This window comes from Dioscorea cayenensis, chromosome 15, assembly GCF_009730915.1.
Source record: "Dioscorea cayenensis subsp. rotundata cultivar TDr96_F1 chromosome 15, TDr96_F1_v2_PseudoChromosome.rev07_lg8_w22 25.fasta, whole genome shotgun sequence".
NCBI lineage: Eukaryota > Viridiplantae > Streptophyta > Magnoliopsida > Dioscoreales > Dioscoreaceae > Dioscorea > Dioscorea cayenensis.
In genome coordinates, this window is record NC_052485.1 from 5,801,887 (window position 1) to 5,829,863 (window position 27,977).

General features: G+C 35.9%; 3 protein-coding genes across 4 annotated transcripts; 2 read left to right on the forward strand and 1 right to left on the reverse strand.

Moving 5' to 3' along the window:
- Window positions 1-7,122: 7,122 nt before the first annotated feature.
- On the forward strand, window positions 7,123-11,579 carry LOC120277630. The gene is made up of 7 exons (XM_039284487.1): window positions 7,123-7,204; window positions 9,847-10,163; window positions 10,420-10,482; window positions 10,552-10,629; window positions 10,714-10,974; window positions 11,074-11,248; window positions 11,356-11,579. Exons 1-7 carry the CDS (start codon window positions 7,153-7,155, stop codon window positions 11,577-11,579), a joined length of 1,170 nt encoding a protein of 389 aa, XP_039140421.1. The 5' UTR covers window positions 7,123-7,152.
- An 11,046-nt stretch (window positions 11,580-22,625) lies between these two features.
- On the forward strand, window positions 22,626-24,588 carry LOC120276847 (protein MET1, chloroplastic). The gene is made up of 7 exons (XM_039283570.1): window positions 22,626-23,182; window positions 23,260-23,366; window positions 23,448-23,542; window positions 23,626-23,702; window positions 23,773-23,893; window positions 23,988-24,047; window positions 24,116-24,588. The coding sequence occupies exons 1-7, from the start codon at window positions 22,809-22,811 to the stop codon at window positions 24,257-24,259; spliced, it is 978 nt and encodes a 325-aa protein (XP_039139504.1). The 5' UTR covers window positions 22,626-22,808; the 3' UTR covers window positions 24,260-24,588.
- A 208-nt stretch (window positions 24,589-24,796) lies between these two features.
- LOC120276811 (pentatricopeptide repeat-containing protein At5g03800) lies at window positions 24,797-27,767 on the reverse strand. Of its 2 annotated transcripts, XM_039283527.1 has the most exons (3): window positions 27,458-27,516; window positions 24,912-27,360; window positions 24,799-24,819 (listed from the first exon to the last, which is right to left on the reverse strand). In XM_039283527.1, exon 2 carries the CDS (start codon window positions 27,276-27,278, stop codon window positions 25,110-25,112), a length of 2,169 nt encoding a protein of 722 aa, XP_039139461.1. In that variant the 5' UTR covers window positions 27,279-27,360; window positions 27,458-27,516; the 3' UTR covers window positions 24,799-24,819; window positions 24,912-25,109. The 2 variants fall into 2 exon arrangements, with proteins under 2 accessions (XP_039139460.1, XP_039139461.1); XM_039283526.1 differs by having other exon boundaries at window positions 24,797-24,819; window positions 24,912-27,767.
- Between the last annotated feature and the right edge of the window lie 210 nt (window positions 27,768-27,977).

Sequence of the window (27,977 nt, forward strand, 5' to 3'; positions counted from 1 at the left end):
AACAGGATTATCGTTGAAATTAAGCACATTGGGAAGATCAGAGTTGCTTCTGAAGACATGTTGAATGCATAATCGATTCTCAGTAGCAGTGCGAAGTGCGATTGCCAAAGCATGAATATCAACATCAATATTGGACTCAGCGGTGAATGTGCAACAACCTGCAATGGAAATGATATAATTAGAATTCGATACAAAGAATCTGGTATAACCTACCTGCCTGGCAAAATTCCAGTTTGATGTGAAGAACAGGAAGAGGCCCTCGGATTGAAAAAAATTGTTGAGGATGAGTTGCCTGTCATGAAGATTAGCATGAGCAAAAGCTCACTGAACAATAAGAAAGTAATTGGGGCTGGCATTCTTAAATATAGCATTGCAACGTGCTTTCCAAATAAACCAGATAGTTGCCACAATAACAGAATTGAGAACTTAGAAAGATTATAATCACTGATCCAGGCTCCAAAGCTAATACATTCAGGGAATGAAAGATTGAGTCCACTATGAGTCTTGAGCAAGTTCCAAATGATTTGAGCTTTGCTGCAATAATAGAACAAGTGATTAGGAGATTCAAGATCAATATTACAAAGGATACATAAGCTTCTATGACACAAATTGATATTGTTGAGATAATTAGTAGTAGATATTCGCCCATGAAGAAGCAACCAAATGAAGTGCTTGACCCGAGGAGCAACAACAAGGCTCCAGAGCTTAATCTAGCCCGACCAGTTCTCCGAAGGAGAGGCATTATGGTTGAGATGATGATAGACCATCGAAGAAGTATTGATGGAGGAAGTATTAGAAAACAAAACCGAATGATTGTTAGAATTAACATCAATAGAACCAAGGATAGGAAATAGATAATCCAAATTACCACCAAACAGAACTCGCATAGGATGGATGTCCCAATTGCCATCAGAAACCAAATCCAACATGGAAATATTCTCAAAATCAGACAAAAATTCAAGAAGGTTGGTTTGAAGGCAAGGGGAACATCAAAAAGCCACGGGTCATAGAGGAAAGAGGTACAATAGTGGTTAACAGTGTTAATCCAACAGAAAAGTTTCAAGACAGAGGCAGTGCGATAAAGTCAACGAAAGATCCAGGAATAATTAGGAGGGGAAAAATCCAACCAGAAATTCAGAGTGCCATATTTGCGGTGCATAATTTCAACCCAAATGGCTTGATCAAAGTTGAGAAATTTGAACATATTTTTAGCAATAAGCGAATGTTTAGCATGTGCAAGATTACGACAGCCAAGACCCCCTCAGTATTATTTTCAGAAATACAATTCCAAGCAATCGTGTGGATGCCCTTTCCATTGCCACCTTTGAACCAGAAGAAATCCCGAACAATCTTTGAAATTTCAAGGAGGGTAGAGTCAGGGACAGGATAGACAGAGAGAAGATAGGTTGGGATAGAAAGGATGGTGGAATTTATCAGAGTAGACTTCATTGCAGCAAACAGGTTGTAGGACTTCCACCGAGCACATAATTCTCAAATCCTAGCAATCATAGGATTAAAGGAAGCAACAGTAAGCCATTTGGGGGAAATAAGAACACCCAGATAGGTTAAAGGAAAAGAAGCAGCACTGAAGGACAAATGGAACAGATACTCCTAGAAACCCGTTTGTTGAACCTAAAAGGAAAATAGGTTTGAGACTTAGAAGGATTGAGACTCTGACCAGTTAATTGAGCATAGATGGAAAGTAATATTTTGATATTATGAGTAGCACACCTAGAAGCATAGGAAACTAGAACAAGATCATCGGCAAACATAAGGTGACTGAAATTAGACCGAAGATTGCAATCAAACGCGGGGATCATGTTGGATCGGAAGACAAAGTTTAACATGGAAGTAAGGTTTTGGGAGATAAGGATGAAGAGGTAGGAAGAGATCGGGTCACCTTGGCGAACCCCCCGAGAAAAGGAGAACCAAGGGGAGGGAGTCCCGTTAACAATGATAGAGAAAGAGCTAAAGTTGAGACAGGTACGAATCCAAGAAATCCAAAGATCAGGGAAATTCATTCTGGTTAAGGTGGCAAGAATTGCACTTCAGCTAAGGGTATTATATGCCTTTTCAATATCGATATTAATTAACATCCTAGAAGGGCCATTACGATCAACTTTAATTGAATGGGCAACTGTTAGGTTTTGGGCTCCCTTCCTATGTGGAGAAAAGCCCAAATGGTCCAAACCCATTAGGGTTCACTTTATTAAGTGTTTTCCATCATATTAGGATTAAGAGAGTGAAAAAATATTGAGAGAAACAACAGTCGCAAAGGAAAAAACTGCAGATTTTCTTAGGTTCTGATTTGATAGGGGCAGCAACTTCAAGCTGGTGTTTGGAGGGTCACATGAATCCGATTGAGCTGAAATTTTGTGGGCACGTTCGAGACTTGTAGAGCTTGATTTCCACTAGACGGTTTGTGATTTGGATTCTCCTAGTTCGAGATATGAGGATCACAACAGAAGCTGCAGAATATTGCTTTTGCTTCCAATATAGCTTGTTTTAGCTATTGTTTTGGTCAAGTTGTATTTTTCTGATTTGTACTCGTTCTTGAGACTCTTTTGTACCTTGAATTTGATCATAGTGGAGCTTGGCTTGGTCAAGATTGACCCGTGGTTTTTCGCCCTTGATTTAAGGGTTTTCCACGTAAAAATTTGGTGTCTTGTGTGATTGCAATTTTTGTTCTGTTTAGATTGCTCTCCTTAATCTAGCAATCTTGGGGATTGTTTATTTGTTGTTAATCTATTGAGATTGTTGCTTAATTCCCATCAGCAACTTCTTGCACCGCTAAAATATTATCAAAGGCACCATGATCCGAGACAAATCCCGCTTGTTCGCGACTAACAAGAAGGAGAACAACTTTAAGATGGTTGGAAAGGATTTTGGAAATTAACTTATAGCATACATTACAAAGGGAAATAGGTCTAAAGTCAAAACCAATTTGGGATTCACTTTCTTATGAACTAGAGTAATAAAGGTCTTACCCTAAGAGAAAGAGAGAACTGAAAAGGCGAAGAAAAGACTGATAGCGGAAACCAACTGATCACCAATGACAAGCCAAAAAAATAAATAAAATTCCACATTAAACCCATCAGGCCCAAGGAACTTACCAATAGGAAGCTCCAGGAGGGCAAGGAAGACTTCTTCCTTATTAAGAGTTTGAGTGAGGTGTTGAGCATCAGAATCAGAAAGCCTTGGAAGATCAATAGGCAAAGCATTACAAATATGCATTGTATGTTGTGAATATGAAGGTGGAGGTAGTGAATAGAATAATAAAGAGTCGCACTATGTCGTCAATGCATTTATGAATATTAATTTAATTTATTCTTCCACTTTTAGAGAATTTTGATCCCTCAAAATTCTTTTATCTTGTTTTGGAAGTGATGCAATGTACATGATGTGTAAACTGAGATGATGATCCTTATTGTGATTTTACAGTTAGTTTAAAGTGTTTGCACATATTCTATCGGTGTATGGTTACCAAGGTTGCCAAAATCGTGATCTGACCCATAAAATCGTCTGATTTTATGATTTTACCATGAAAATCGTATTGAATAGGATGCAAACTCAAATATATGTAAAATTGGTAAAATCATTCTAATTCTACTGATCTTGAAAAGTCACCAAAAATTCAAATTTTTATCCTAGTTTGTTTTATCACTATCAAGAAAATACATATTCCAAGGCATTGGGATGGTCATGAATATGTTCATGATAGAAGAAAACAGTATCTAATGTTCAAAAAAGTCCAAATCCTTGCCTTTCATTAAGAGGGTTGGAGGAGCTCATCTTCCATTCCAAATATTTCTTCATCTCTCATCTTCTCCGAACTCCCGTTTCGAATATTTCTCTCCATCTCTAAGTCAATGTCATAGCTTGCTAGTTGTCTCTCTCATTCTCTAAATGTAAATCTTCCAATCGCCTCTCTCCATCTTCATTTATCTTTTGAGTAACTTAAATTATTGTATTGCCATAATTTTTATAGGTAGTTATTTATATTTTGTAATTATCTACTTTATAGTTGCATTGATTTCTTATTTTTTTCTTTAGTTTTAGTTGTAATTGTGGATTGAAAACCTTGCACACAAGGTGTTCAACAAAACTTCTCAACGGAAAAACAAAACTAGTGGTAAGTTTTATTTAATGTTTTGATTGAAATTAAGCATGTATTGATCATCTTAATCCAAAATCCAAAGATATCAGAATGAGATTGCCTTTGTATATGAGAATGAATGGTTGGCAGCCTTGCACACTTGTTCTATGATCTACTATGAGAATGAAATTAGCGTTGTAGTTTGGAGAAAAGTTCGAATGATTTTTTTTTTTAGTTTTCACTTTTCATTTATCATTTTGTTTGTTCGTAGTATTTTATGTATTTTTCTTAATGTTATTAATGTTGTGACTTGATGTTGTGAACTCTCAAAAGACTTAATGGTTTTTTTTTTTTGTTAGTCTTGTTAATGTTATGTATTTTGATTAGTGATTTAAATTTTATATGCAAATTTCATATCTATTTTTTGGCTTTGCATTGAGAAGTTATTTTTATGTTCTTTATATTTTAGTAGACATAAGGAGGAGAGCACGTACTTTCCTTATTCATTTGGCTTTGTAGGTCCATTACATAAAAATGAAAAAAAAGGCAAATTTTGATTATTGTTTGATGAAAATATCCATGTTCTAACCACTATTTTTTAGAAAACTAATCAAATACGTGTTAAAACACTCACGTATAAAACTAAGATTATTTAAATAGTAAACATATCTTTTGTTATGTTCTAAGAAATAACCAACTAATAGTGGTAAGTAAACAACTGCTATAATTAAATATACAAAATTTCTATAAACTAACCACAACCCTATATATATATACATCATGTCTAAAAAAGATGGTTGGACATGTTACAAAAAGAAATAGTTTCATAAATTAGTGTATGGCGCATGACATTAGATATGTGAAAATTGGACTTATGGGCTTTGATGTTTTTTCATAATATTTCCAGGATTAATTGTGAATGACAGTAAAACTTCCAAGTTCATTCATTCCCACGGATAATTTAAAAAAAATAAATAATAATAACAAATCCAAAAAACCTTATTTTTTTTCAAATTGAAAGTAGGGCACTACTAAACAATCAAATTGCCATTAGACAATATAGTTATAGTGTTGTCAATTTCATGATCATTATTTTTGCATATAATTTTCCACAACATTGCATAATCCTTAAACGCCTTCGAGTGTACTATTAGGCTTAGAGGTATGGTAGTGTTCGTTTTTAATTACCGTTGTCTTTTCCTTTTTTCTTTTTTCCTTTAATCGGGCCTCTTTTGCTTTCCTTTTTAGTTGGAGACACCTTTTTCTCTCATGGAGGACCAAATTCGGACTCAAATACAGGTAAGAAGGAGCATAAGCACGATTTCAAGTGATTGTCTTTCCTCAAATCTAAACTTTGGTCATGATGAAATGAACTTTGGGGGACCTCTTTCATCTCCAAGCAGGCCCTGTGGAGAAGAAAAAAAAAATGGTTTTTAAGAAAACTTGGGCCACAAAATAGTTTAACAGAAAACAATTCTTTAACTTCCAACTTTTAAAGTCTTTGGATGGTAGATAGAGATGCAAGTGGGGCGGAAATCCCCGTTCTCCGCGGGGACCCACCCAGACAAGGCGGGGATTCCCCAAAATAAACCCCCGCGGGGCGGGGAATGGGGGAAAGCCATTCCCTGACCAGCGGGGTAGGGCGGGGACGGGGAATGTATTTTCCGCCCTGCTCCCCGTGGAGTACCCGTGGGGAATCCCCACGGGGAGAAGGATTCCCCGATTTTTAAATTATATATATATTATATATATTAAAAATAACTCATATACTTAACTTTATCTATTAAAAAAATTCAATATTGATATAATATTATAATGATCAAATATTTGGGTTTTAAAAATTTTATTTTTGGTATTTATTAATAATGTTTTATATTTTTTAATAAAAATTAGTGTTACTCCAATGCAATACTTGGAGATAATTATATAAAAAATTGTTTTAAAAATTTTAATCAAAACTTTTTTATTTCCTATTATAGATAGATATTCTATATTAAAATTAAGATTAAATTGATTAATTTATCAACTTTATTGAAATCTCAACTTGTAAGTAGAACATCTCTTATGAAATCCCAACTTCCACAATTCCACTTATTCAATTCTTCATACCATCGATTACTTCGTTAGTTTGTTGTTTTTTCATACATTAAATAATACTTTTTTGAGGAATATTTTGTTTATTTTTTTTAATTTCATATATGATGTGTTACATGTGTAATTAGGAAAAAAAAATTTGGTGGGGTAGGGATTTCTCGACCCCGCGGGGATTCCCCAACCTCACAGGGATCCTAGTGGGGGAGTGAGTGGGAGGAATTTCTCCCCCGCAGGGAATCCCTGCCTCGCCCCACTTGCATCCCTACGGTAGAGGACAACATGGTAACTTCAACCTTATTATCACACCGTTGCTAAAAAGTTGGACTGTAAAGTATGCATATTGAAAAGGAAGGATATTATGGGAAGATCAATAACTTAAAGCAGTTTTTGCTCAATTAGGAAATTAACAAAGAAATCTTGTTACTTTCCTCTAAAAAAAATATAAAAGCTATTTTTGGTCTCTAATTCAGGTAATTTTTTTGTAGGACACCAAACTATGTTTTTATTTTTATTTTTTAATTGAGGGTACAAACTTCAATTTATCAAAATAATTATCTAATTTCAATTTTGTTTCACTAGGAGATCATTTGAGGGATTCTGACACTTTTTTATGATGTGGATTTTGGAAAGTCCTTGTCATCAAGTGCATGGCACATTGTTTACCTAGGTGGCTCTTCCATGTCACCATTGTTAGGCACATCACCAAAGTTTGTCCATGTCAGTAGACATGTCACGTGTTACAAAACCCCCTTCCACGTGTCATAAAAGCCCCTTCTTCTTGAGAGGTAGCCATCAAAATCTTTTTCATTCCTGGGACCGAGAGAGAGAGACAGAGGGGAAGAAATGGCATAGTGAGCGCGCGTGCCTTCTTGAACCTAGTGAGGGAGAGAGCAAGTGCTAACAGAGGAGGACGAGGCCGTGGTCGTCAGATAGCAAGAAGGAAAGAGGGCTCACAAGTGAAGATGGCAGTTAATTGGGAGATAAGGTGGGATGGGGAGGAAGCCCCGGCCTATTGTAAGTGTTTTTTTTTTCCCAAAACCCTAAACCATGCACTCTTTTTGAACTTTGAATTAGAGGATTATGCGAAGTTAGGGTTTGTAGTTGTTAATTGGTTCCCTTTTGCTTTAATGACATGAAACTCTCAAACATTGCCTCAAAAACTGTCAATATGTAGTGAGTTCTTCTTTTTTCAAACTGTTATTGAAGAATTCATAAAGTATATAGTATTAGGAGGGAGTTATAACCAATATAACGATGGAAATATGAATAATATATGTATTGTAGTAATGAATAGCTTTTATTGCTTAGAAATCATGAACATTACTCTTCAAATAAACATCCTTCTAATGAAAAACACATGTAATAATTAAAGTGTGCACTATTTGTTAAGAAAAAAAGTGCATAGTATTATGTGCATGTCTAGATGATGCCAAATTCAAATTTGATAACACCATTAGAAACTTTAGCATGGAAACATTGGAAGGACATCAAGAAAATATGTAGTTTGACATGTACACGAATATAATAATCTATAGCGTCATAAACAATATAATAATCAACATGTAAACATTAGTTATAGAATTCTATTTGTAAACAATATAATAATCAGTAGTGTATATCAATCAAGTTTTCATGTATGACATGAAATTCCTTAGATTTGTCATTAATTGTCTATGTCCAAATAAAAATAAAATATAATCTTCTTATAGAGTAGTTATATTATGTAGTTCAACTTTGCTTCCTTAAAATGCATATTTTGTAATATTCTTAACTTGCTATAGCATTTGTCCTCCCATGTAACCAACAAAAGAGTATGTAAAATTTTTATAAGCAAAAAATATGAGACTAATATTTATAAACTGAAGTCATTCTCTAGAAAGAAAAAGTAAAAATTGATAAAAATGAATTGTAAGAAAGAATCCATAAGACACTAATAGAAATCAAGATAAATTGTAAATAGTTGGAAATAAAAGTCTAATTTAATAACAATTACAAGAAAATAGTTCCATCCTTACACAAGTAAATGTGGATGTCATTGATGCTTGAAATTATTCAAAATCATGAGCAATAAAACAATGAAACTTGTACATGTTCTCAAGGTGCCATGTGGTGGATGAAATTAGTTCTCATCAAGTAGGTGTTTTAGATTAGTTATCATCAAGCAGGTGTTTTAAGTTCATTGTGAACATCTAATTTAAATTTGTTTGAACATCTACGTATTTTAGCTTATTTGTCATTGATGTTTGAAATTAATCTCCTTGATGATTTTACATGTCAATGTGCCATTTGATTTAATTTACTTGTCATTGATGGATGAAATTAATTTCCTTGATGATTTTTCATGTCAAGGTGCCATGTGATTTTATTTATTTGTCATTGATGGCTAAGATTAATTTCCTTGATGATTTTACTCCTCAAGTTACCATGTGATTTAATTTATTTGTCTCTGATGGTTGAACTTAACTTCCTTGATTACTTCTCAAGTTGCCATGCGATTAATTTACTTGTCATAGATGATTGAAATTAATTTTTTTGATAATTTTACTCATCAAGTTGCCATGTGATTCTATTTCCTTGGAGCATATTTGGTTGAAATCAATTTCCTTGATGCTTTTACTTATCAAAGTGCCATGTCATAATTTTGCATATGACCTCAAGGTGTTCTAATTTACTTGGAACATCTAGGCTTTGACAACATGAGGAAAGTTTTAAATTAGTTGTTATCATCTACTAGTTTTAAATTAGTTGGCATAATTAGTTGTTATCATCTACTAGTTTTAAACAAAAATAATGTTTTCAATTAGTTGTTGTCATCCAGTAGTTTTAAATTAGGTTCCCTAAGCATTTAAAATTAGTTTCCTTGATGCATCTTTTTATGTTCTACGATTTTAGGCCTTGACAACAACAAGAAAGCTTTAAATTAGTTGTCATTTTTTAGGTTTTATGATTTTAATACTTCTCCTAATAATAATAAAAAAGTTTTCAATTTGTTGTTGTCATCTTTGTATTTTTAAACTAGTTGTCATTGATGCTTAAAATTAGTTCCTTGGTTGCATAGGCAAGTTTTATGATTTTAGACCTTGACAAGAAGAATGAAACTATGAATTGGTTGTCATCTTCCAGTTATTTTAACTTAAATTTCATTATTGGTTGTCATCTACTAATTTTGAGTTGGAAGTTATAATTTTAAGTTATAAGAATTTGTGGCTTGGTTACAAAAATTGTGTTTTCAATTAGTTGTTGCCATCCAAGTATATTAAATTAGGTTCCCTATATATTTAAAATTAGTTTCCATGATGCATGTCATGTTCTATGATTTTAAATTAGTTGCCATTAATGCTTGAAGGTTTCAACAAAAATGTGTGTTTTGGCGTAAATAAGTATTTTACATTAGTTGCCATAGATGCCTGAAGTAAATTGGTTGTTGTCATGTATAGCATTTATTGCAATGTTTGTCAAAATATTTGTTCATGTTCACCCAAAAAACTTGTGCATGTTCTGTCATCATTGAATATGTTGCAAGCCTGACTTCATGTTAAGGCTATAGGAAAATGTACTAGTGAACGTATGCAAGCTACATAAGAACATTTGCATAGATTTATTTCTCACACTATCCTACCATGTACAGTCATTGACATTGAGATATTTTTTTTCAGTACCAAATGCTGAATTATTCACAATACGGTTGCATTACATGGTGGATGAAATAGAAGGCATGGCCGGGTATGTAGATTATTGTTGTGCTGATCAAATGTCCAGACTTGAACTAATAAGCATGGCTAAAGAATTTAAGTTAGATGTGGAGGGTTGTAGTATTTGGTGGTTAGATGTCACTAGTGAGGAAAAAGGTTTGAAAGAAGTAAAAACTGATTTAGATGCCTTGAAAATGGCAATATCTGTTGGGTCTAGTAAGGAAGTATATGTTTGTGTTAGACTTGCCAATGGTGCCAATGTTCATGGAGTAGGAGCTAATGTTTGCAATGATGAAGGCGTGGGTGTGGATCAGTTAAGTAGGGTTAAACTATTAAAATATGTAGAGGAAGAAGAAGAAGAAGAAGAAGAAGAAGAAGAAGAAGAAGAAGAAGAAGAAAAAGAAGAAAAAGAACTAAATGGAGTTCAGGTTAGTGTCTACTCTTTGTTTGTGAATTTAATATATATATATATATATATATATATTATATACCGCACTAATATTGCTATGAATTTAATTTAATATGTATGTATGGCAGGGAAGGAATGAAAGTTCAAGTGGACAAGAAAGTCAAGTAGGCCATGGCAATCAGCAGGATATGGTATGTTTCTGTTTTGAGCATCCACTTGTTTTTTTAGAGATCTAATTTGTGCTCTGTGCAAATGGCAAGGTTGATACTTTAGTGACAAGAAATCAAAATGAGAAAGATGCAACAAATAGACAACCCCAAGAAGATCCTGTGTCACAGGTGAGTCTTACAATTGGCTGATGTACTTTAGGGCTTTATTGATTATGTTAACTAATTTTATTTTATTTTTTTAATTCATTGTAGGTAATGTCTCAACCTAACAAAACCCTCATTGAAGCAACACACAAAGGGGAACTTGAAGTGAGAAGGCCAAAATTAAGAACAATAAGGGGGAAAAAGGCATTGATAAATGAGACAACGACTGCAAATAAAACATTCCTTGAAACAACACCCATAAAAGAAAATATAGTGAGGAGGCGAGGATTAAGTACAGTAGCGGGAAAAAAAGCACTGGCAAATGAAACTACAGCTAATAAACAAGTCTCGGGAGATCCCATGTCACAGGTTAGTCTTGCAAATGTTACTATTCTTTAGGGCCTGAATATTCATGTAACTAATTGGTGTGTGTGTGTGTGTGTGTGTGTGTGTGTTATAACATTCAAGGTACATACAAAACCTGAGCAAACCCTCCCTACAGCACCACCTGCATTGAAAACTCAATTCAAGAGGTCAGAAATAATTACAAGAGGGGCCCTAAAAAGAAAGACAATTGAAACATCATCTAGAAAAATTGATAAACAAGCCTCAGAGGAACCTGCTTCACAAGTGAGCGGCGCAGGTAATTAACATACTTTAGAGCTTGATTGTTCTGCTAATTTTGTTTTTTTAAGACATTCTAGGTAATTATAGATCCTATTCTAACACTTCATAAAGCAACATCTTCAGGAGAAACTCAAAGGAAGAGGCAAGAATTGCATAGAAGGGTAAAAAAAACAAGGACAAATGAAAAAAAAGTTGCAACAGAAGTGGGCAAGCCTAAAAAAAATCCACCAAACAAATCTTTTGCATCTAATGATACAAGAGCTCATGTACTTAAATCTCAAGGGAAAAAGAAGGATCTTAAAGAAAAGAACAAAGTAAGAGGTGCTTGCAAGAGGAGGAAAGTATAGGTACCACCAGGAATTGCAGTTGTTGCTTCTTCATCTGAATCATACTAGAAGACTTATTGAAGGATTTGCAACTATCCTTTCTATGTGGATGTCTTTGGTTGAAAGTTGTCTTTTTTTCTCTCTTTATGATAGCATATTTGTAACCTTGCTTAAGTGGCTCACAAAGTTTTGATGTACATTCTCCACCATTCTTTCTGGAACAAATTGTAGCTATGAGCTACCACCAAAGTTTTAAGAGTGGTTTTGTTTCGTAGTATTTTATAAATCTGCAAATTTAGTGTGGTGTTTCGGTTTTTTTGTGTCTATTGACTCGAAGTTTTATTTGAGCTCGTTTGTTTTTTCCTCGGTATTTAGACTGAGTCCGTTGGAGTGCGTTCGAGTTGTTTTTGGACTCACGCAGTTGAGCGTGCACATGCGTGTTCGCCTTCTTGGCTTGGACTGAAGACCAGGCCACGTGCTTGCACCCATTAGGCAGCCGTTGAGGCTACCAGGCAGCCATCAGGCAACCGGCGCCTGAGATGTGGGCATAGGGTGAGCCCAAGCGCACTCCTACGGGCCACATGGTACGCCTAGGCCTAGGCCAGGCCTTTTTAATCCTTTTGAGAGCTTCTCTTTCCCTTATGTTTTCACTTCCTCTCTTTAGCTCTCTTTTTTGTTTTTTTGTTTTCTCTCTCTCTCTCTCTCTCTCTCTCTCTCTTCTTCTCATCCCTTGGTGTCTTTTGGAGCAAGAAGAAAGGTGGATGACTCCCTCTTCTTGCTAGTTTGGAGCTTCAAGATCCATCATCCTTCTCCTAGAACTTATAGGTAAGCTTTCTTCTACTCTTTGTCTTCCTTGTTGGGTTGATGGATGGATGGATCTAGGGATAGGATTGAAGGCTTGATCCTTGTTCTTATTCTTGCTTGCTGCTATTAGAACTTGAGAGAATGTTTGCATTATTATTCTTCCATGATTGGTTGTATCTTTGAACCATTTCTTACTGAAACTCATGGTCAATGTAGTGTCACTGTAGCTTCAGAAAGCCATTCTTGTTTCCTTGCTTTTTTGGTTTGAATTGATGCCAATCACCCTTAGGAAATCCTTGGAAACCTTTGAACCCAGTTTTGAGCCTACCCTAGGTCTTGTTATGGTTGCATGACATTGTTAAGCATGGGTTTCATTTATGATTTCCTTTGCTTAATTCTTCCTAGTTGCTCTTGTGTGTGTGTGTATGGTTGGTTAGGTGGTGAGGGCTCGTTGCGAGGTAAGGAGCCGGAGGAGGAGTGGCTTGCTTAAGGTTTTTATCACCTAAGTTGTGAGTGAGTTACGTGATTGCATAATTCTATTAGAGTATTACCTAAAAATCTTCATTGCTTTATTTGAGAGTTTTCCATGGTTTTATCATCATGAATCGATGCTTTGATTGGTTTGGAAATGAATTTCTATGCTATTGAATTATGAGAGAAACTCTGATGTTTGATGAGAATACTTATGACTATGTTGGTATATTGGTTTGAAATGAAGTGTGAAACTTTATACTCATATTATACTTGTGGCATTTATGTATATGGAAATGATGTTCATTCATGACATTTGAATATTTTCCTAGATAGGGACCATGAGATATGAGTTACATGGATGGTATTATTGATACGCCTACAGGTGATTTTGATGGTGATGAGATTGTAACCCGCCTGTTGCAGTAGGGGGTCTCCACGGGCTAGCTTATAAAGGTGGCGTGGAGGACATGGTTTTATTTATTCACCTCAGGTGGTGCGTAGAGGCCCGACTGGATGTGCACTGGGAGTCCAGGATCACCACACTGACCAAGTGGGTCAATGTCAAGGACATTAGGGCCTTGACTGTTCTGTACTTAGCTGCGGCCACAACTATTGTTTAGGGGGCTATCTAGACCATTGATCGATTGATTGAGATGTAAACATAGGTAATTGAGAAATTCATGTTTCTTGTGATCAACTCTTTTTGTTATGATCCCTTGTATACTCTTGAAAAGAAAAATGGATTTTATGACAAGTTTTATGGTGTAATGTATTAAAAACTTGTATTATACTCGGTTATGATTTTTTAAACATGAAAACCCTTCTTTAAGCCAAATGAACCTTTTATGCTAACAATGTTTCTCATATATATATATATATATATATATATATATATATATACATGCTGAATTATTTAGAGCTATATGTATTATTATAAAAGTTTGGTTATTGACAATTCATCGACTTGTTTTTATATTCTTTTAGGATTGTGATAACGCATTCACTAAGTGACTTTGGTTACTCACCCTCTCCCTCCCTTGGAGGCTTTAGCGGCCAGTAGTGTTATGACGAGGCGGAGTGCTGGGCATTCTCTATATATCCTTTTTATTTCCAGTTTTATGTATGTTTCTTCTTGAACATGTTGCATTGTATAAGGACATGAATCCTCTAGAGTGCTTAACACTCTATATGCATAATTTGTATGTTGTCTATTATTCTTGAAAACCTTGTTGTATTTGTGACTAGTATATTTCTTGAACTCCATTATTAGGTTTTGATTTTGTTGCTTCATTTGTACTATTGTTGTACTACATTGCTTATATATTATGTATTCTTGTTATTTGTGATTAGGATTATGGAAATCCAGGGTTTTGTTAGTCTTGTAGTGACTCGAGGGTTGAGTGATATGTGAATCCCTCCCCGGGTTGCCGCTATGGTTTTCGTGTGCCGGTCCGGCGAGTTGGGGCGTAACATTTAGTGATAGAATAGTTTTACTTCTACAGTAAATATGTTTTGTAACCTTGTAGTTTCAATAAAATACTGTCAATTGAGGATGCTGATTATTATGACATATTTTGTAAATTTTAAATTGGCTTTCCGATATAAATGAATATATTTATTAGAATACTTTCATGTTGCAAATTTGAATGAATATATTCCACGTTTTCACGAATGCATGCTCAGCTCTTCTTCTTCGCAGATTTAATTATTTGAGTTTTTTTTTTAGTATACTTAAAATAAAATTGATTCACTGAAATTATTCATAGTTTAGTGAAATGTAAGAGTTGACAAAATATACTATCATAGGGAAACCCAGTTTACTTCAAACTGCTTGTTTTATCGCTATATATATATATATATATATATATGTATTTGCAACTAAAATTTAACTCATTCAAAAACAAACGCAATTGAGAATACAATAAATAGAGAATAAACCAAATGTCAATTCTCAATTCTGAATAAACAATAACCCAAAAGAAAAAAAATACAACATATTAACCAAAAAAAGAAACTAAAGCAAGGAGAATGCAACTCTCTCAAGATGTGTTGCCATAGTGATAGGTCAGCAGTCTCTCCTTCTTGCTTGTCGAAGACTGCAAGGCCATGTCCTCTACTTTCTCGCACTTGCTCTCTTCCTTGCTAGAATGAGGAAAGCCCATCTCCCCCTTTCTCTCTCACCCGAGAAGAAGAGGGTTTTGTGACACATGAGTGTTGACGTGGCATCCATGAGTGATGTGGAAGTGCTAACTAGATAAATTGCGTGCCATCGGCTTGTTGAAAAAGACTTTAAGACATCCACATCATCAAAGAAGTGGTGAAATCCCTCGAGTGACCTCCTGGTAAAACAATCATTTTAATTCAAATGAAATTTGAAAAAAAATGGGGAAAAAAACATGGCGCCTACCAAAAAATATATCTTAATTCCCATAACTCTGTTATTTTTAGATGACAAAATTTAATCCACTTTTGTATCACTATTTACTTTTATCAAATTACAGCCATATTTATCCTAAAAAAATAGAAAGATGAAACCCATATTAAATATTTGATATGATGATAAAATAAGAAAAAACTAATTTATGGATTATATTAAACATTTTAAAAATATAAAAATAAAACAAAACATTGAGACAATTTGGATGAACCAAAAATGAATTTATCTATAAAAACTCAAACCTTTAAATGAAAGAAAATTTTTGTAAAATAATCTAATACAATATCCAATTAAGTACCTGACTATATATACATGCAACGAAAAAACTAAAGAGCTTTTGAGAGCGCATGTGTATTATAAGGGTTAGCAAGGGGCATGTATGTAATAAAGAAATTAAAAATAAAAAATAAAAACTAAAGAAACCATATTACAAGAAGATATACTAAGCTACTTTAAAACATCATAGACCACCCATGTCGCTTTGAGATTAGTGACACATGCCATCATGTTTGACAAGAAATTGAGAATATGCTTCCTACCAAGTGTCCAGTAACCAAGCTTTGTGCTTTCCTTCTTAAAATAAAGGTGTAATTCCCAAAATGGTCCCTGTACTTATGCAAGTGTGTCTTTTTGGTCCCTCTACTTCAATTTATATCTTTCATGTCCCTCTACTATTTTAATTGGGCAATCTTAGTCCAAATATAGACGGACGTTTTTTCTCCCGTCTGTAATGGCTGACGTGGATTAATTTACGCTTACGTGGATTAATTTATGATGATGTGGATTTGTTTATGTTTTAAAATATATTAAAAAAAAAATCTTTTTTAATAAAAAAATATATTAAAATAATAATAACGGTTCGGATCTTTTTGTTTGGATCCAAACCCCGTTCACCCAACTCTCATCCTCGTCATCCCCGTTGAAGAACTCAAAACCTAGTTTACTCTCCCAATTCACCGCCGATCGCCGTCACCTTCGTCCCCGTTGGAAGCCTTTAAAACCCGACATTTATCCTTGCTCATCATCTTCCTCATCCATGGTGAAACTCTCACAGATATCAATCCCACGATCATCCTTACCATCACCCTTATCTCCTTCCAATTCCCCAATATTGTCCACCCCATAGCAACTCGTTGTCGAGACTTCACCATCATGCTCCGAGACCGATAAATAGCCAATTTTTAAAACATATAACAAATGGCTAAATGAGGCATTGTGCTTGATGTTTGAGCATAAGTTCCTTTTAATGATTTTATTTTTCATAATTTCTTTGTTCCATTGTATCTATTGTTTTTGGTGATGTATCTATTGTTCCGATTTTTGCTCGATGAAGTGACTAAATTTGTAATTTTGTGTTTTCGATATAAGAGAATAAAAAGGAATTAAAAAGAATTAAATAAAAATGAGATTGAGGTGTTGTCGGGACAAAGATTCAAAAATCGGTTGAGTTTAAAAATACATAAAAAAACAAAAATACTTGTCTTTCATTCTACACTCTAGAGTAAAGAGAGTACACAAGTGACAAGTAATGTGAAATTGGATGACAACCATGTAATGTGTTGCTCACCTTAACAACAGATAAATTATTGGTGTCATAAAAATCTAAAATTGTAAAGGAAATAAAAAACAAACTTCCATCTGCTCAAAATTTGTTACACATATTAATAAACAAAGGTAACACATGTACTTCATTGATCATATTAATTTGGAAATTACACAATTTCATATTAAAAATACACTCATAATCTGTTACAAAAAACTACATTCTTAACAACACTTATAAATCCAAGCATTTTTGTTTTACATATTACATCCAAGCACTTCAGACATTGGTACATGTTTAATTGAGTAACAGAGCAACAACATTAGTTTATCACCAATGATCATGTGGCCCATACTGACATACAGTTACAAAAAAAGCATCCCAAAATTGCATGTCATTAGGTTTCACACATCATTTGTGCAGATTGAGACAAAAAAAAAAAAAACCAAGCATAACTATTGACTCAGATATGAGGATCTTCTGTATTTGCATCCCTTGTTATACTTTGTTGTGTTGACAAGTGGTCTGGAACCTCAATTGTTGTAGATATAGGCTGGCTTGCTCCTTCTTCATTACATTTTTCCTTTTGAGTAGCCATCCTATTCCTTTTTTCCTGAGCATTAGATATTAGATATTCACCAGAGAACATGTTTTAGTAACACAAAAAATGATACATGGTTTAGTAAGATGGATTTAAAAGGGGGAAAAGATGTATTACCATTAATCCACTGGGAGTAATGAATGAATAACCAGGCGTTGGTTCCTTTCCAATAATAAATTCACCCGTGTGGGCACCCTACAAATGATTAACAAAACAAATTTTCATCCTTTTGTAACTAACACAACATATTACATGAAAGAAAATTCATCAATGGGCGGTAATTTGTTGAACCATGAGAATTGTTACTAACTCTCAAAATAACTGTCTTCTGATTTTTCTTTGATCTAGCTGTAATGTTTTGTCCCTTTGATGATTGAGTACCAATAGATTTTCCTCTGTGTGTCTCTTGCCTAGTTGAATTAATTGTTGTATCAATTGTTGTCTGGGGTGTATCAAGCTGGGAGCCATCACTTGTTGCCTACATTATGATTAGTATGCCCAATTAAGTAAAATGAGAATAAAGATTAGCTAGTCAAAAGAGATGTGAGAAACTTACAATATTAACTCTTCTTGGACACCCAACTTTGTTGTGCCCCTGAGTATGACATATTCCACATTTCATAACCCTGCCTGCCCTAGAAAGTTTTGTTGTGCTTCTATTCTTGCTCTCTAGTGGTTCCCTTTTCCTTTTCTTTGCAGGCCTTCCAGGCATCCTTTTAACTATAGGTGGCAATAGTGGACCTGCTTCACTTATTGGCCAATATGTCCTGCCTTTTAATGGGCTTACAGTAAACTGATAGGCTCTTAAGTATGTTTCCTTTTTGAACCAGTCAGAGATATAATTCACTGGGTCTTCACCACAAAATGCAATTACTGACCATGCCATGCTCGACAAGGGACACCACTTTTTATCCCATTTTTCCACATGTGCAGCTCGGTTAGCTAATCTAATAACATAAACCTCTCTCACATGTTGCACTAGGTCATCCCAAAAACACTTCATGGCTTGTACCTCCATTCCATTCCACCTGCCACTTTACACTCTTACTCCTTTCTTTCTGAATTTTGGAAACAATGTTGGGGCCACAATCAAATCTCCACTTCATAGCATATTCTCTCTTGACAACAACCCTAGTCATCACATATCTCCTCATATCTTCAAACATGGAAATTATAGGCTTGCTCCTGGCTTCTAACAACACCCCATTAAAGGTCTCACACATGTTGTTATCTATACTCTCACACTTAATCAGGTCACTGAAAAAAGCTTGACACCAACCATTAATTGGCCATCTCTCCAATAATTCATCCACAGCCATCACTCCTCCCTTTAGATTTCTCATATTTTGCAAATGTCTTTTGCATCTCCGGGTCGACTAGTTGACTGGCACGAGCTCAAAAAAATGAAGTTGAAGTTCTTTACCTTGATATTTCTTCCCCCATCTAGCATAAACATGCCTCGCACACATCCTATGCTCAATTAGGGGTAAAAGTACATTCACTGCATGGATTAGACCCTGTATAAAAAACAATCATGCAATTAAAATTAAGTTTCAGGTGAAGGAAAAAATTAAATAAAGTTTTAGGAAACCTTTTGCATGTCACTGACAATAGCCCATCCAAGTCCATCGCCAATGCATAAGTCAACTTTGAGATGCTCTATAAACCAGGTCCAACTTTCATTTGTTTCCTTCTCTACCACAGCCCATGCTATAGGGAACATTTGATTGTTCCCATCTCTTCCTACTGCTACTAGAAGCATGCCTTTCATTAAACCCTTCAAAAAACACCCATCCAAACCTATAAGCCTCCTACAGCCAGCAATAAACCCTTCTCTAGTAGCTGTTAAACAAATGTACATCTTTTGGAACATAGGTAGCTCATTTGGATTCTTCCTTTTAGAGACAATGACCACATTAGTACCAGGATTTGTGTCCTTCAACTCCATTGCATAATTGTGCAGCACCCTGAAATCCTCCCGAAATTGTTCTTCAATTTTTTTGAGCACCAAACCCTTGGCATTTCTGCATACTTTGCTTGTAACAAAAACCCCTAGCTCTCTCCTAACCATCACCTTTAAATTGCTAGGCCTAATGAAAGGCATGCTACTGATTATATCACCAAACCTTCTCGCAACCACATTAGAAGTTACCCTTTTATTTTTTGTAGCCTTGAGGAGACATGAGTGTTCTGCAATATAGTTTTTAACAACATACAACTTTTTCCCATTGCACCATGAGCATAGAATCAACCATTTGCACCCCTTAGCAGAACATCTAGCTCTCACCCTCTTTGCATCATTTTTAATATATTTAAACTCAAACCCTTTTCTAGTTGAGAACTCCACAAGCTCCCTCTTAAATTGTTTTAGGTCTACAAACCTAAGGTCTAAAAAAAATTCAGCCAATGGAGCATTAGGATCATAGTGTTTGTTACTAGACCTATGCCTAATTGCATCATCGGCATCAGAATTCCCACTAGTTTCTTCATAACTGCCAGGATCTGAGGAGTCTATATAATCACTCTCATACCCAATCACTTTACCACTCTCAATCGTAGATGCCATATTGTTTCTTGCACTGGATTCTGAAACATTACCAAGTCTACATGCATCTCCATCTTCATTGTTTCTTTCACAAACATCCTTCTGGATTGTTTTCTTAAGTTGGATATATTTGGCCACCTTATCCCTAGCTTGGTTTCTTTCTTCATCTTCATCTGAGCTATAGTTAATAAAGGGCACACTCACTAATCTTTCTTCATCATCTTGACCCTCATCATCTTCACCCAAGGCACTGCTACTTCTATCATCATCATCTTCACCCATTTCCAACTCCACAACACCTTGAGAATTAGGCAATAAGACATCTGGCAAGGTATCCTCATGGCTAATGTCTAATGATTCAACAAAAATATCTACTGTGCCATGCCTTCTTAATTTATCACATAAAGATACAATACCTTCATCATTCGTAATACTTTTTAGTGTCCTCCCATCATCCACAAAAAATAAATTGAAACATCTCTGAATATCATACCCGAGCTCCTTCAAATCTCCTAACATATCCCAATAACACAATTTATCAGGGTCTACTGCAAATTCCACAACTGACCCATTGACATATTTGGCATCTTCTTTTAACATTATCCCTCCATGATGGTACTTAATTATGTAATCCTCCATGATGCTGCACAACAAATAAATGCAAGGAAGTTGTCAAGGAAAAATCTACCAAGTTGTACAACAAATAAATTTAGTATCATATCATTTTAAAAAAATCGTACTAAGTTGTATTAAATTGAAACATCTCTTTGTGGTCCCCACTACTTTATTAAAAGTAGGACCAAATCATGTTGAGCATTCCCTCATCCTCACACAACCATTCATTGTTTCTATGTTACTAGGCATACAAACTACCAATCATAGATAAATTAATCTATGATAAATTACATTACATTAACTACAACTTATGATAAAACAGAACAATATCATGCTAATGCAAGCCACAAGGCCCACGACAAAGTAAAAAATAAAAAATTAATCTAATTCACTTAAAGAAACAGTGCCAATTTGGATGTGGGCATGACAAATGCCAATTTGGATGGTATATCACACAACAAATAAATGCAAACTAATTAATTACTTTATCAGTTAGAAATTAGATACAACTAAAAGGAATGAAGAAAGGAAGTTATACTATGATAATAATTAACTAATTCTTAAACAGATTTAGTTATCATGCTTCTCAACTACTGAAATAATTTTATCATCTCTCTAATCCCCACTCTCTCACACACACAAAACCCTTAATACTAACCAAGTTATAGGACATGAACTATAATAATGGGCTGCTGTAAATGGGATTTTTCTTAAAATTGAGATGATGTTTTCTGACAAAAAGAAGTTAATTAATTATTTGCAAGAATTAGACATTAATATGAAGATGTACCTTATCACGCAAAGACTCTAATGGATCCTTTCCTATCTCCGAGGACTCTCCATGATCCATTGATGTATGTTTGATTAGCAATCATAATTTATGTCTTCCTCCAAATTATTAACTTTTATGAAGAGTGTAGTGAATGGTGGTTTGGTCAATTCTTTGTCCTTTCTAACCATTTTTTTTTATTGCAAATTGATCTAAGATGTGACCCTCACTACTCTGGACTTTGTTACTTGGTGTAACAATTGCCCTTTTGGTTTCCTTGTATACAATTAATGACAAAACTTGACAAGTTCTTCCTCCTGTAAACATATAGATTTTTTTTTAATGTAAATAAACCATACTTTATTGAAAAGAAAGCATTCTATGAACTAATCTTAAACAGAAGTTCCCATGCTTTAATACTTACATTAACTGGCTTATCAACTACTAAAATAATTTTATCATCTCTCTGGTCCCCACTCTCACACACACAAAACCTTTAATACTTAACAAGTTACAGGATATGAACTACAATAAAAAACAAGAGTAGGATTCCAATGCAAGCCAGAACATATTAAAAATTTTAACAAAATAGTGTCATAATGGCAAATTATAGCACATTGATGGAGACATTTCCACCATGGACTGAGATGAGAAAGTGAAGGGTACCTAATCGGGGCCTTGCGCGCAATTGGGACGCCTCAATGGGTGCACAACAACGGCGTCTTGAGATGAGCAAGGATAAATGTCGGGTTTTAAAGGCTTCCAACGGGGACGAAGGTGACGGCGATCGGCGGTGAATTGGGAGAGTAAACTAGGTTTTGAGTTCTTCAACGGGGATGACGAGGATGAGAGTTGGGTGAACGGGGTTTGGATCCAAACAAAAAGATCCGAACCGTTATTATTATTTTAATATATTTTTTTATTAAAAAAGATTTTTTTTTTAATATATTTTAAAACATAAACAAATCCACATCATCATAAATTAATCCACGTAAGCGTAAATTAATCCACGTCAGCCATTACAGACGGGAGAAAAAACGTCCGTCTATATTTGGACTAAGATTGCCCAATTAAAATAGTAGAGGGACATGAAAGATATAAATTGAAGTAGAGGGACCAAAAAGAAACACTTGCATAAGTACAGGGACCATTTTGGGAATTACACCTAAAATAAATAAAATAAAATAAAAAGAAATAAAAAGATAGGCCCTACCAAACGGTGAGATGAGAGGCCTCCATTGCAAGCGTGCCTAGTCTTGAATACTCCAACTAAAATGAACCACAAGAACACACCATTCTTCTTCTCTCCATATCTCCTTTCTTCTCTCTAACTCTTAACTGTTTCCATCCATACACATAAACTTCACATAAACTTCATGTTTAAGCTTTAGAGACACAGAAAGAAGAAGAAGAAGAAGAAGAAGAAGAAGAAGAAGAAGCTGAGAAAACAAGCAAACCAACAATGTCCATAACTTCAATAACCAACCCATCACTCTGCTTATCTTCTCCAATTCCAAGAAAAAAGCTCACCAAGTACTCATTGATCAACAAGGCCTTCCCTTTCTCTGATTCACAAGCATGTTGTTCACTCAGTGGCAGGGCAATGAAGCTTAGTGTGCTTGTAGCCAAAGCAACTCCAGCTACTGAGTCTCAGCCATCAAAGTCTGAAGGTGGGGAAGGAGGAGAAGATAAGTATGAGGTGGAGTTGGACAAACCTTATGGTTTGAGGTTCATGAAGGGGAGAGATGGGGGCACTTACATAGACGCCATTGCTCCCGGGAGCTCTGCTGATAAGTCCGGGAAGTTCACTGTCGGAGACAAAGTCATCGCCACCAGGTTACATTCTCTGTTTGTGTCCTAAGTTGTTGGAAAATAATATGAACATGTTGTTTTATATACATCTCTTTGTGCAGTGCTGTGTTTGGAGAAGAGATATGGCCTGCTGCAGAGTATGGAAGGACAATGTACACTATTAGACAGAGAATTGGACCACTGCTGATGAAGATGGAGAAGAGATACGGTATGCAATTTATGCAATTTATGCAAATTATGGTTGTTTGAATGTTTGTCAAAATTCATGTTGTGTTCAAATGAGATGCAGGGAAGATAGAGGATGGTGGTGAGCTCACAGAGAAAGAGATCATAAGAGCCGAGAGGAATTCTGGTGTGATTAGTAACACAGTGAGAGAAATTCAAGTAAGTTCCATGATCAATGAAGCAAAATGAAACAAATTTGCAGATATGATTGAATTCCTAAATATCGAAAAACTGATTTGCAGGTGCAAAATTACCTGCGGAAGAAGGAACGGAAGGAGCGCCGGGAGAAAGACCTTAGTGAAGGTCTAAAGCTCTACAAGTAAGTTGATTGAATTCGGTTGCACTACATTCAAATATCTTTTGGTGACTGTACTTTCCCTGAAACAAAGGAGTGGGAAATATGAGGAAGCATTGGAGAAATTTGAATCAGTTTTAGGATCGAAACCAGAAACTGATGAAACCTCGGTGGCTTGTTACAATGTAGCATGCTGCTATTCCAAGCTAAATCAGGTATTTGTGAAATGACAAGCTAAAAGTTCTTTTTTTTCATTCTGAAACACAGATGGTTTACTGAAGAATTTGTTATCCTCAATTCCTTTGGTAGATACAAGCTGCAATTTCTGCGTTAGATGAAGCATTAAAAGCAGGATATGACGATTTCAAGGTGACGAACCTTTCAATTCCATTACCTGATGGATTTTAATGTTATACATCTGACACCTGTTGCTGCAGAGAATTAGGACTGATCCTGACTTGGCCAATGTAAGAACTGCTGAAGAATTCGAGCCCCTGATGAAGAAGTATGATGAATCATTTATCAATGAGAATGCCATCAATGCTATTAAATCAATTTTTGGCATATTCAACAAGGAATAAGCAGCCAGTGGCTAATCATTAGGCAACTGGCAATTTGACACAATACTCAGGCTGATCATTTTCTATTTCCTGTTGATTCATGCAAAGGTCTTACTATTTTAGAGAATGCCAAGCTCTTCCATATATACATAGCTTACACTGCAGATATTGTTCATTTTTCTGTACTATAACGGATAGTTCATGAGAAATTGCACATGAAGGTCATGGCAAGATGAATCTATTTTATTTGATGAAACAAATTAAATTCTTGTACATTTAAAAAAGTGTGAGCTCTGTTCACCCAAAAAATATGTATTTTTTGCTCACCAAAATATACAGAATGTGCAACAGGTTGGTGTAGAACAAGCGATACATTCTTCCGATCTAGTTTTCTAATAAGAGATGAAATGCACTAATGATTTGTACTGAGCCTAAAAATCAATGGTCTATAAACTATTCAGAAGCATAAGAAACACGTTTATGCAACAACAATACCAGGTGTTGTTCCTGCTGATGATGCTATTCAAGCATTCGTAAGCTAGCATGTCTAAAAGCTCTATCGGACATCATTCATCTAGAAGCTGATAAATACGAAAAGCTCTATTAATTGACTATTAAAATGATTTGCTCTGAAGCAACAGTAAACAAAATGAACATTTAGTGAAACACATACCTTTCACTTTCTTCTTGGAAGTGTTCTCTAATCTTCAGCAACAAGTTGAGACCATCAGTATGTATCACAGAAAGAAAAGGATGATAAGAGGAAAATTTTCTCAATTTTTTCCTTGAATTAATATAATGTACAATTATCTCTACACTTGACAAAATGGGTAAAAGAGATCATATGTAACAAACAATCTTTCCATTTCAATCACCAGTAATCCCCGCAAGAGCACTTGCCATTCTTAAAACGATGAAAGCCAGTGGCATCTCTAAAAGAGATCTCTCGCCTAGTCACAGATGAAACAAACTTCAGAAATGTGTGGCAATCTCCACATAGACGAATGTTTTTCACAACCTGCACCGGTTGTCCCAATTCTGTGACAAGATGCCCGTAAGTAGCAGCCAGTTTGGCACTGTGATAGCATAGGAAATCCTTCTTCTGATACTCCTCGACATCTTGCAATACAAAGCTTGTATCAGGCTCATACCCAGCTTTCATGCACTCCAATATCAGTACCTCGAGACCACTGTAAATGTCTTTGGATTGCGGATGTGATCTATCTCTTGTGTAGAAGGAGTGAACTATTTTTGAATGAATAATCCAGCTACGTGTTGGATGTTTCTGCAACCCCTTTCCTCGCATCTCCTCCCTCACCTTCTCCGAGCAGTGCCATCTACCAGAAGCCAAATAAAGATTTGACACAAGTACATATGTTGATGGATCTTGTGGTTCCATAACAAGTAGTTCTTGGATGACTTGCTTCCCCAGAGTAATATTTGATCTAAGTCTGCAGCTATCAAGTAAAGCACGCCAGACTAATGCATTTGGTTTGAAAGGCATGTTATGAATCAGTTTCGCTGCTTCATCAAAGCAACTCCAATAGCCTAGAACATCAACCATGGCAGCATAGTGCTCAGATGATGGCTCTAATTTGTAAGAGCTTGCCATAGAGTGAAACAACCTCCAGCAGGTATCAATGGACTTTGATTTTGTACATTTGCAAGCTGAGATTAGCAAAAGAAAGGTAATGCCATCCGGCTTCACACCCAACTCCTCCATATCACCCCAGATAGACAAAACCTCATCTCCTTGCCGGTGGAGGAGGTGAGCATTGATCAATGCATTCATCGTCACTATATCATGTTGGGGCATTGAACCAAACAGGCAAATTGCATCTTCCAAGTTCCCACACTTTGCGTACATGCTTAAGACTGCATTGCATACTGCTGAATCGGATGAGACCCCAGATTTGATAACAAGGTTGTGGATTTGCTTTCCCATCTCTTCAAATCCCAAGGTCCCACAAACTCCAAGGATAGTAGCCAACATGATTTCATCCAAAACTACTGCATCATTGCCTTTTAAAATTGTGTTAAAAAGGGACAATGCCTCATCAGGTTGTCCATTTCTCACATATGCACAAATCAGAGAAGTCCATGCAACCAAAAAGCTTTCTTCATGGACCAAATTCTTAAACAACTTCTGTGAATCTTCCATTCTGCCACATCTGGCACACATATCCAGCAAAGCTGCTTCAATCCAAGGATTTGATCTGAACCCAACCTTGACAACAAATGCATGTATTTGCTCACTAGATTCTTTGTCAGAGAACAATGCACAAGCATTAATAGCACTCGTCAATGTGAAATCTGATATCTCCACACCATTCTCCATAATTCTTTGAAACAACTCCAGGCCTCGATAACCTTCACCATTTCGGCAGAATCCAGCTAAAAGGGCATTATATGAAATGGAGTTCCTCTCTGGCATCTGATCAAAGATCTCCAAAGCTGCTTCCACCATACCAAATTCCATGAACCCCGTAAGCATCCCAGTCCAGGATATCACATCCTTCACCGGCATTCTTTGGAACACGTCAACCACATCCTCCAAACATCTAAATCTAGTATAGAACCCTACAAGCGCATTACCCACACTTATATCAAGCTCCAACCCAACCTTAAGAGCATAAGCATGAACAGCATGTCCTTCAACCAAGCTAAACCCCTCCGAAACAGCCGTCAAAAGGGTAGACAACGAGAAACGATCTCCATCAATTCCATCCATTCTCATATCATGAAACACCTCAAATGCTTGACGATATCTAAAATCCTCAACCATACCCAAAATAACGGCATTCCATGATGACACATCCCTCTCAGGCATTTCAACAAATACCCGAAGAGCATCATCCAAACGCCCACACTTCACATACAACCCCATTATTGCATTCGCAACATACACACAAGACCAGTGAAGACTTTTGATTGCCAACCCATGAACCTGAGAACCCAATCGGTCATTCATTCTTCGTATGCAATTCGTAAGCACTGCAACAAAACTATGCTCATTCGGCTCAATCCCAGATTCACGCATTTCATCAAAAAGCTCAACTGCATCATTCTCCAATCCACACTTGGCATACGCGGACACCAGAGAGGAATAAGAAACAACATCTCTAAAAGGCATAACATCAAACACCTTGCGGGCATCAAAGAGGCGGCCAACTTTGAGATACATGGAGATGAGAATGTTGAAAAGATGGGTTATTTCACCTGTGTCTTCATGGTGCTGACTCTTGGTAATGCGGGCGTGGATGGCTCGGCCAAGAGCAAGGTCCCGGTGACGGGAGGCGAGGCGAAGAAGAGCGCGGAGCTGGTGATGGTCGGGAGCTTTGTGCTCGACGATGGCGACGCGAGAGGGAGTGGAAATGGAGAGGTTTGTGGGTTTGGGCTTGGGAAAGGGGGATTGAAGGTGGTGGTGGTGGTGATGAAGAGGTTTAGGGTTGAAGAGAGGGGAGAAAGGGATGGGAGAGTGGTGGATGGTCGCCATTGATGATGCATTCGAGGAGTTCGCGAGGAGGGAACCGCGAAGAGGAGGGAGAATATAAGAGATTTTATATAGACCCCCCTGAAACTTTGAGCTTTACCCGAAAACTCCCTCATTTTTTTTTTCATAATTATATGTAACTCCGTGAAATCTTTATAATTCTTTCTTCAAAGTTTTTCTCTCCTATGTGATCTACAGGTATATTGGGAGATGTATTTTAATTTTTCAGATCATAAGGGTTGTTTT